Genomic DNA, 9,262 nt, shown 5'->3' with positions numbered 1-9,262 from the left:
TTATCTGTCTCCTTTAATGCAAAAAGAAGTCATCCATCCTTCAGTTGTGTAGGGAAACACATGGAACAGCTCACCGGAAGAAATATGTTAACAAGATGAAATGGACAAGGAGGCATAAGGTAGGAGGCATAAAGAAGGGGAAGGATGCTAGTGCAGGGCGGTGGGGTGTGTCCATTTGTGTCGATTCACAGCAGAGGGCAATGTTTGTCCAGCCGCAGGATACAAGCTATTTGAACATAGAATCATTTGTTTTTTACTTGTAATTGTTGTTTGACAGTACTTCCAGCTTTCAAATCCACTTTAGTATTTTTTGATAAACAAAACACACACAAAAAATCAACTAACCACAAAATAAGTACCAAACAGTCAAAATAAATCAAAGCAAAAGCATGCAACCAGAAAATAGCAATAAATAAGTAAATTCATGAAATTACCGGTAAATTGAAAGCACAGAGAACAACAGAACTTAGATGGTAATAAAAGCCAGAGAATGCCAATCTTAAGGTGAGTGCTGCAGAATCCTTGACAAATACAAATGTTTGTACAAATGGTAAATGAACTCGCTCCACCACAGTTAAAATAATTTGTAAAAAATAAATAAATTGGCCAACAAGAGAAGGTTATAAACGTGATTTTTCTGTGCCGCTCAGAGAAACATGCTTCGGGACAACTGTTGTTTGCTTCTGGAGTTCGTATAAGAGAGCGTCAACACCAGCAGCATTTTCTAAGGCTCTAAAACAAACGGATTGCTGGAGGGTCAATTATGTCACCATGAGTCACATTTGAATATTGAGGAGTTGTCGGTTGAACTCCAAATGAACTGTTCCTTTATTTATATGTACACTGAATGTGCTGGTGTGAAACCTTTGCCTTTGTGTGACTGCAAGTGTTGTTTTGTCCTGAAGAGAGTTTGACATCAACCTACCAAGCAACTGAAGATGGAAATTAGCCATATTAGCGATCATTTTTACATATTTACATGCCTAAAGTTCATTCATATGTACCCTTTACAAACTACAAAATACAAAACACTCGAGGGCCGGGTCGTGGAGGCAGCAGTCTGAGTAGGGAGGCCCAAACTGCCCTCATCCCAGACACTTCCTCCAGCATTTCCAAGAGGGTCCCGGGGCATTCCCAGGCCCTGTGTCCTGGGTCTTCCCCCGGGCCTCCTCCTGGGACATGACCGGAAGAGGAGGAATCCAGAACAGATGCCCGAGACACCTGAGCTGGCTCCTTTCAATGTGGAGGAGCAGTGGCTCTACACCAAGTTCCTCCCATGTGACGAAGCAATCTTGTCTTTTAGGGCACTCCTGACTGAAGACGTAGATTGAACGATAAATCAAGAACTTTCGACCTTTCGACCCAGCTTTGAGCTGGGAAATAAAGTTTTATGACTGAAATTTAGCCGTTATTCCATGAAAATTATGTAGGAAATGTGGACATTTAGTGTATTTGATGAAAACACTCCAACAGCTTCAATTTACATCACAGATTAATCTGGGTCAAATTTAGTAACATGTATTTTCATTGCGTGACTTTTGCGTTCTAAACAACTAATCAATTAATCGAATAAGTAATTGCTAGACTAATCGATTAGCAAAATGATTGTGAGTTGCAGCTCTAATATGATGTACTTTCAGTTAGAGATCGACCGATATGAGTTTTTCCATGGCCGATTTTGATAATTTTCCCTGCATTCAAACTGACCACAGACGAACTCACAACCTTGTTATATCACAAACCTTCAAGAGTGCAGTGTAGTCCAGTTCTATGGTGCCCTCTTTGCTCTAACTGTGTTAAAGTAAAGCTTTATGCATATTCTTTAGGCAGCAGTTAATTTCAAAACTAAATATCAGACTTGTGAGAATGGAGACCAATATCCAAAACATGCAAATATCGCCTTGGTATATTGGATTATTTTTAGTGTCAGTGTCAACATAGAGAGATGATCAAGGATGTCTACAGTCGATGGCTTCTTTTACTCCAATACAAACTCCCTTTGCATCAAGATCAGAATACACAGTGAGAAAAAATAATATGCAAATGCCTGAAAACCTACAGTTGTCCAATCTCCTCTTATAGGACAGTTCTCCCGGGAGGACAGTTCGCCGTTGTCCCACATAGGTGTTTGGGTGAATGCTAATTGCAGAGCAGAAAGAGCCCCATTGATGTCTGTGGACAATGGGGAGGCGGCGCGGGCACAAGCTGAGCGCTGCTATTATTTCATGTTTATTCCGCATTGGCCGCTGTTTGTGTGACCGCTGGCTCTTGTCACCGCTCACAGTACGGCCTTTGTCCCCCTGGAAACTAGAGCTTCCTCTCCCCAATGCCCCCCAGCGCGGTACGGGCGCAGCATGGGCATGGGCGGGCACGGCTGAATGCCCGCTTTGGTGCATATTGGCAATAGCGCTCCATGGGAAAGGCCAGCACACAGAGGCTTGTCACTGTATCGTACAATATGCTGAGTGAAAGTTATGTACTATTGTGGAATGTACAGACTTTAGGCAAAACAGGTTTGTGCAAGGTTGGATCTTGAGAAAAGAATATACTTGATGTCAGGGTAAATTATTTCACTTGACAAACAATATCATCAGCGGTTGATAACTTGAGACATGTAAAATGGACCAAGACTTAGGACTCGACTTGGACTTGATGCTTCACCTTTTAAAACAGTTTTGATACTTAGACGTAAGCAGGACTTTGTTTTAAGAAGAAATCGTATAAATTGCAAAAAATGTGAGCTCTTTTTTGAAATTTGATTCAATGACTTGAAAGGACTTGAAACTCGAAAGACAGGACTTAGACTTGACTTGGACTTGTGGTCGATTGACTTGGGATTTGACACCAAACACTTGAGACTTACTTGAGACTTGCGAATAGACCATGGCATGAACCACAATATATTCTAAAAAAGTGTGGGTGCTATGGTTTCATGTGCATATTTATGTTTCCACGTGTTTCCATCGTCTTTTAATGGTATTGCAGAGGGTTGGGAGAGTAGTCTGAGCATTTTCCATGTTGTTCACGAGCAGTGCACCATATGACCCAGGAGCAGGGGGAGTGAGCCGAGGGCGTGGGGCTTGTGCTTGTGCAGATGAACCCAGAATGACAGATGATGCTCCTGGATCAGGAGCCAGTGTGGTTTTCAAAATGAGGGCCCACTCAAGAAGATGTTATGGGGATTCTTCAAAAGACAAAAGCCTTCACTGAAAAGCGCAGGTAATACTTTAACAAAGTCAGCCAAGATGTGAATTGTAAATTGTCTTTCTTACAGTAGAACATCAGCTTCTATAATGTGGTCGGTTGGGGTGTTTCTCCTAATATCAAACTGGTCATGGGCCATATCTGCGCCTCTTCAAACAGGTACAGTTGTGTTCAATGATCACTCAGAAGCTACTGCTAATAAAACATATGTCATCTTTTCTACTGTATATCATATTTTGTGTTTGTTAGCACAGCTATTGTTAAATGCAATCAAAAGGAACAAAACAAAAGTATTACAGCTTAGCGTATTACAGCTTACACGAGTTTATCACGAAATCAGATATACATTGTACAGTACATATGTTTTGAAAGTGATGCATTTCAAAGTTCATATGGTCAGTTTTATAGTTGCTGAGAGATTGGATTGAACCAACCAACATATTGACTGTATTTATTATATGAAATAGAAAAACAAATGAGTTTTATCTTCTGTAGTTCTGCTCATGTCTTTGTGAGCTTTTAGCGTGTGTTTACTGCATTTTGTTTCATTGCTGTTATTTTCTAGCTGGTAAAGGTGCACTATGTTCTCTGCGTAAAGTTTCTGTCACATGCTTGTCCCAGTGAAAATGTTATTGCTTTGTCGGGAATGTTCAACAGTACCATATTCCAAGCAATGCAATAACATCTCACTGGAGAAAAGAAGGTTTTGGACCACCCTTCTAGTGTATGTGAAGTATTTTCACATTTCCTGACATTCTTTCAGAAACCAAAGAACTGCAGTACCTTATCGAGCCCCCTGTATTCGCTGAAGTAACAGGTCGCAGAGGAGACAACGTCACTTTGCCATGTTTACTGAGGAACAAGCCTAAACATTACAAAGTGAAATGGACTAAACTGGACTCGGAGCAGACAGGAGTACAAAATCTAGTCATGATGCTCAGCGCTCATGGCTTTAAACCTTACGGTCGCCTGGGAGAGCGCGCTTCACCCCGGAACGCTCACGCCATGGATGTGTCCTTACAGCTCAACCATCTGACCCTGGAGGACGGCGGCAGGTACAGCTGCGAGCTCATCGACGACATTGAGGACGAGCATGTGGTCATCACTTTAAGTATTGAAGGTATGTAGAGTTTAACAAGATGATACTGAGACTAAGATCAGAAAAGGACAAGGGGGTAGAGCAAATGCAAGACTAAGACTTTCAGGGAACACGTGGTCAAGAAAATCTAGACATTTAGGGGAAAGTTGGCGTAATCCCTCATTCGAATAATGCAAGGGTAGTCATCTGACTAATGTTTTCAAATCAAGATGTTGCAACTTCCATCTGAAAGTTTCCCCAGATTGAAAAGGACTTTCGCAGGGAAGTTGAAACATTTTGATTTTAAAACTTTGTCCAGATGACCTTTAAAATGTTTTGTACAAACGACAAGGGTTTTAGACCAAGTTTGAAGAGGTTTATGTTGTGTTTCCATGTACAATTTTATGTTAAGTTTCATAAAAGATTCAATTTAGCTGACCGATGAAACATTCTTGGGTCAAGGCTATAGAAATCATTAAGGATGTGTTTGTGCTTGCATAAACCCCCTATCAAAATTGGGACTAAACTCTGCTTAAATCCAAGACAAGATCAAGGTTAAGCTAGGACTGGAACAAGTCCAAACCAAGGACAAATCTGGACAGAAATGGGCGAGAGCCAGGACCGAATCAACATACTATGGGAGTCATAACAAAACTGAGACCAGGACTTTCAGGTGTAAAGAACAGATCAAAACAGTGATACTCAGTGATGAAGTTAGGATATTTTTGGGGATTGGACCAAAAGAGTACCAGGACGTTCAATGGTCAAGAGCTAGTCATATCCAAGACTTTCATGGATCAAGACAGAACTGAAAATGGTAAACTCTTAGAAACCATACATTTCAGGGGAAAAGACCAAGAACAAGCCATGAGGCCATGTCAAGAGCCAGACTTTTTGAGAACCAGAACAAGTTAGACCAATACGTTCATGGGTCAAGTCTACATGAAAACCAGAACTTTTAATGATGTTTTGACCATCCGGGGTCAAAACCGAATCAAGGCTTTTAAGAATGACAATCAAGTCACCAAGACTTCTAGGAAATACAAGCAAGATTTGGTAGGAGACAAAAAAGGGCTTGAAAAGCATGACTGACTTGCTGGTGCTGGTTTTAGGATTGGTGTTCCCATACCAGAGCAAGCTCGGCCGATACAGATTCACTTTCCATGAGGCAAAGGAAACGTGTGCCGAGAATGATGCCACGTTAGCTACGTTTGACCAGCTCTACAGAGGTAAGTCAACTCTATATCAATGCATGGGCTGCAAAGTACATCGTGATTGAATTGCAATTTGAAAAATAAGGTATATTCCAGGGTACTGGAGAGGATTCAGGAGTGGTTTTCATCCTGGTCGTGGAACACCAGACCAGCTCTATACCCTCCATCGGGTGCTGGAGGGTTCATGGGAGTTTGCCCAACCAGTCCACATGTGCTTTGTGGATCTGGAAAAGGCTTTTGACCGTGTCCCTCGGGGTGTCCTTTGGGGGGTGCTCCGGGAGTACGGGGTTCGGGGCCCTTTGCTCAGGGCTGTCCGGTCCCTGTATGACCGGAGCAGGAGCTGTGTTCGCATCGCCGGCAGTAAGTCAGACCTGTTCCCAGTGCATGTTGGACTCCGCCAGGGCTGCTCTTTGTCACTGGTTCTGTTCATAGTTTTTATGGACAGAATTTCTAGGCGCAGTCAGGGGTCGGAGGGTGTCCGGTTTGGGGACCACAGGATTCCATCTCTGCTGTTTGTAGACGATGTTGTCCTGATGGCTCCATCAAACCTGAACCTGCAGCTGCTCTGGGACAGTTTGCAGCCGAGTGTGAAGCGGCTGGGATGAGAATCAGCACCTCCAAATCCGAGTCCATGGTTCTCAACCGGAAAAAGGTGGCTTGCCTCCTCCATGTGGGTGGGGAGTTCTTGCCCCAAGAGGAGGAGTACAAGTATATCAGGGTCTTGTGCATGTATGAGGGAAGGATGTGACATAAGATTGACAGGCGAATCACTGCATCGGACTGTTGTGGTGAAGAAGGAGCTGAGTCGAAAGGCAAAGCTCTCGATTTACCGCTCAATCTACGTTCCTACCCTCACCTATGGTCATGAGCTTTGGGTAATGACCAAAAAGACAAGATCGCGGATAGAAGCTGTCGAAATTAGTTTCGTCCGCCGGGTGGCTGGGCGCTCCCTTAGAGATAGGGTGAGAAGCTCAGTCACATGGGAGGAGCTTGAAGTAGAGCCGCTGCTCCTCCACGTCGAGAGGAGCTAGCTGAGGTGGCTCTGGCATCTGTTCCGGATGCCTCTGGGGCGCCTCCCTGGGGAGGTGTTGAAGGGAACTATGGGGGGACTATGTCTCACGGCTGGCCTGGGAACGCCTCGAGATCCCCCCAGAGGAGTTGGAGTGTCTGGGGAGGGGGAAGTCTGGGAGTCCCTGCTTAGACTGCTGCCCCGCGACCCGGCCCCAGATAAGAGGATGAAAATTGATGGATGGAAATAGTAAATCACAAAGACTTGACTTAATAAAGTAACACAATGTATTCTGCAACAACAAAAGAATCCACTTTTATTCAATGTAAAAGCTGCTAAATATGCAATTTAGACCTCTACAAACATACATTACATACATACGTACATACAATACATTAGGATTAGTATTTTTTAGCACTTTACTCATTTAGTCATTTAATTTATCTTTTTTAGGGGGGAGTTTTGAAGGATTTATATTCACAAAACAGAAAGAAGAAGAGTTCTTTATCTTGAGATTTAGGAGTGATTTGGGATTTTGTTCTTGCTTTTTACTGATAAATTCAGTGGTTGCTTGTAATTGCGTGATCTCTTGTAGTCTCGTGGCCTTGACGATGCAGTCTGGGTTAGCTACACAGTCAAATCTTTGCAACAAGAATGTCTTTGATCAACTGCAGCTTCACATATTTCTCTCTTCTCTCATGTCAATACCCCTGAACGTATTTAAAATGTAAACTTTGAACCGAATTCTATATTTAAAACACAAAAAAATTCCAATTAGATAGTTTTCCAAAATTGTGCAACTCTAATAATGCTACTAACTTTCTTGAATAAACACTTGAAGTAACGGTTCTGTTGTGCAGCCTGGACAGAGGGCTTGGACTGGTGTAATGCTGGTTGGCTCCACGATGGGACCGTGCACTACCCGATCATCCAGCCTCGAGCGGCCTGCGGAGGAGGGCTGCAGCCGGGCATCCGCAGCTATGGACCCAAGGACAGGAAGCGGGACCACTTCGATGCTTTCTGCTTCACCTCGTTCGCTGCTGGTGAGTTGTTTGTCAAATGTTAATTGTGGTTTGGTGGGTGCAAGTGGTGTATGTCTTAATCACCAGGGAGGCCACACATAGTCCATGAGTCAGACAAAAAAAGGTCTTTATCTTTTTGAGTTTTGGCGGTCTAACAGTTGTCGACCCAGTGGCAAAAAATGCAGGTTCATATTTTGATTTAGACCATGTCAGATCAGATAATAATGTAAAGGCTCTACTCCAAAAGCACAACAAACCTGACCAGAACTCTAATAGATGCTTATCATAACTGTTCTACTGTTGCCATAAATACCTTCATTCACACAATTCCCACAAGACGCGATTTTGAGTTTAGTTTACACTTTTGGCCTTATGTAATTCAAAGTAGCACCGTGTAACTTTCTAGAGGTGGAACGTCACCTGCATTCCATGGAATAATAGAATTAAAACCATGCAGCTTGATAGTTGTATTATTCCATACTGTAAGATATGCAGTACTCACAGGTGTTTATACATTATTTTATACAATAAAAACACAGATATTTAGCTTTTATTTTTGGTGTAGTACTCATTTACCCATGAGTGAGCCATTGTTGAAAAATGTATTCTATGATTTTTATTTTAGTCTTTTATTTGACTAAAAAGTTTTAATATTATTGCACTGCTTTTTATAACTGGAGTTTCTCAACATGTGTAACTCACCTCACTAACTTAAATCCTTGCTAAATTTAAACACTAATCTCACAAGATCATTTTCCACATTTGTGCACAATCAATTTTGTCTTCCGAGACCTTAATCCCATCCCTAATATACATTCTTGTAAGTTATAAGGTACACTTATTTTATACTCATTTTCTTTGTCAGGGTCTGTCATGTATGTGCGGGGCCCCTTCTCCTACGCGCAGGCAGAGCTGGCTTGTGCAGAGGAAGGGGCAGAGCTGGCTGTAGTTGGACAGTTATACTCTGCCTGGCATTTCCACCAGTACGACCAGTGTGACGGTGGGTGGCTGAGGGACGGCAGTGTGCGCTTCCCTATCAGCAACCCCAGGGGGCGCTGTGGAGGCATGTCAGAGGCTGGGGTGCGCTCATTTGGTTTCCCGGACAAAAAGGCTCACCTCTATGGAGCTTACTGTTATAGGTAACAACTGCACTTTTGAGTCTGCACTCCTGAATGTAAATCTTGATGCTTTCTTTTGATCAATATGCTTTGACTGTTGTATTCTGCCATCATTAAGTATGAAATAATGGGACTAAATCAAATCAAGATCATGTGATTATTTTCTGTCTTCTCTTGAAGATATATATATATTATATTTATATATACATATATATATATATATATGTGTGTGTGTGTATGAATGTATCTTATGTAATATAAGATATATAAATGTCATAGATGACAAATGGCATTCACTGTATCTTTATTTATTGCTAATAAATCAACTACTAGAACATTCAGTTGGGTCCTTCAATTATCTTGTCAGGAGTAAAGAAATATGGAAAGTTACTAGATTTCCTATGCATAGTTGTGTTTTTTTCACTTGTTTAATATCAGTTTAATATAAATGTTATTGAAAGTTTGACAATTGAACCTACTATATGCAATAATTATGTAATATGTGCCATTTGGTCAAAAAGTAAGCAGTTTCAGCAAACACTATGTCAGAGACAGCTCTAAATCGTATGAGCTAAAATCAACTATAAGTATAATCAGGTCTTGTTTTTTGTCAGTTC

The 9,262-nt window shown here is 41.9% G+C and overlaps 1 protein-coding gene across 1 annotated transcript; it reads left to right on the top strand.

Annotated features, from left to right (window-relative positions):
- The first annotated feature begins 3,002 nt into the window (after nt 1-3,002).
- Nucleotides 3,003-8,795, top strand: hapln2 (hyaluronan and proteoglycan link protein 2). Its single transcript, XM_072461275.1, has 6 exons — nt 3,003-3,219; nt 3,275-3,363; nt 3,968-4,324; nt 5,395-5,511; nt 7,366-7,548; nt 8,393-8,795. Exons 1-6 carry the CDS (start codon nt 3,176-3,178, stop codon nt 8,668-8,670), a joined length of 1,068 nt encoding a protein of 355 aa, XP_072317376.1. The 5' UTR covers nt 3,003-3,175; the 3' UTR covers nt 8,671-8,795.
- Nucleotides 8,796-9,262: the final 467 nt, after the last annotated feature.

Source organism: Eucyclogobius newberryi, unplaced genomic scaffold, assembly GCF_026437365.1.
Source record: "Eucyclogobius newberryi isolate DKJ021-1_F unplaced genomic scaffold, fEucNew1.0.hap1 SCAF_3, whole genome shotgun sequence".
Lineage (NCBI taxonomy): Eukaryota > Metazoa > Chordata > Actinopteri > Gobiiformes > Gobiidae > Eucyclogobius > Eucyclogobius newberryi.
The sequence above is the reverse complement of the archived record's forward strand: the minus strand, read 5'-3'. Positions and strand labels throughout refer to the sequence as shown.

Bases quoted from the DNA above. Each gene is read 5' to 3' on its own strand.
- hapln2 (XM_072461275.1), top strand. From the start codon at position 3,176: ATGGGGATTCTTCAAAAGACAAAAGCCTTCACTGAAAAGCGCAG. The intron at 3,364-3,967 runs GTACAGTTGTGT...ACATTCTTTCAG, and splicing joins ATCTGCGCCTCTTCAAACAG to AAACCAAAGAACTGCAGTAC. The intron at 5,512-7,365 runs GTAAGTCAACTC...TCTGTTGTGCAG, and splicing joins GTTTGACCAGCTCTACAGAG to CCTGGACAGAGGGCTTGGAC.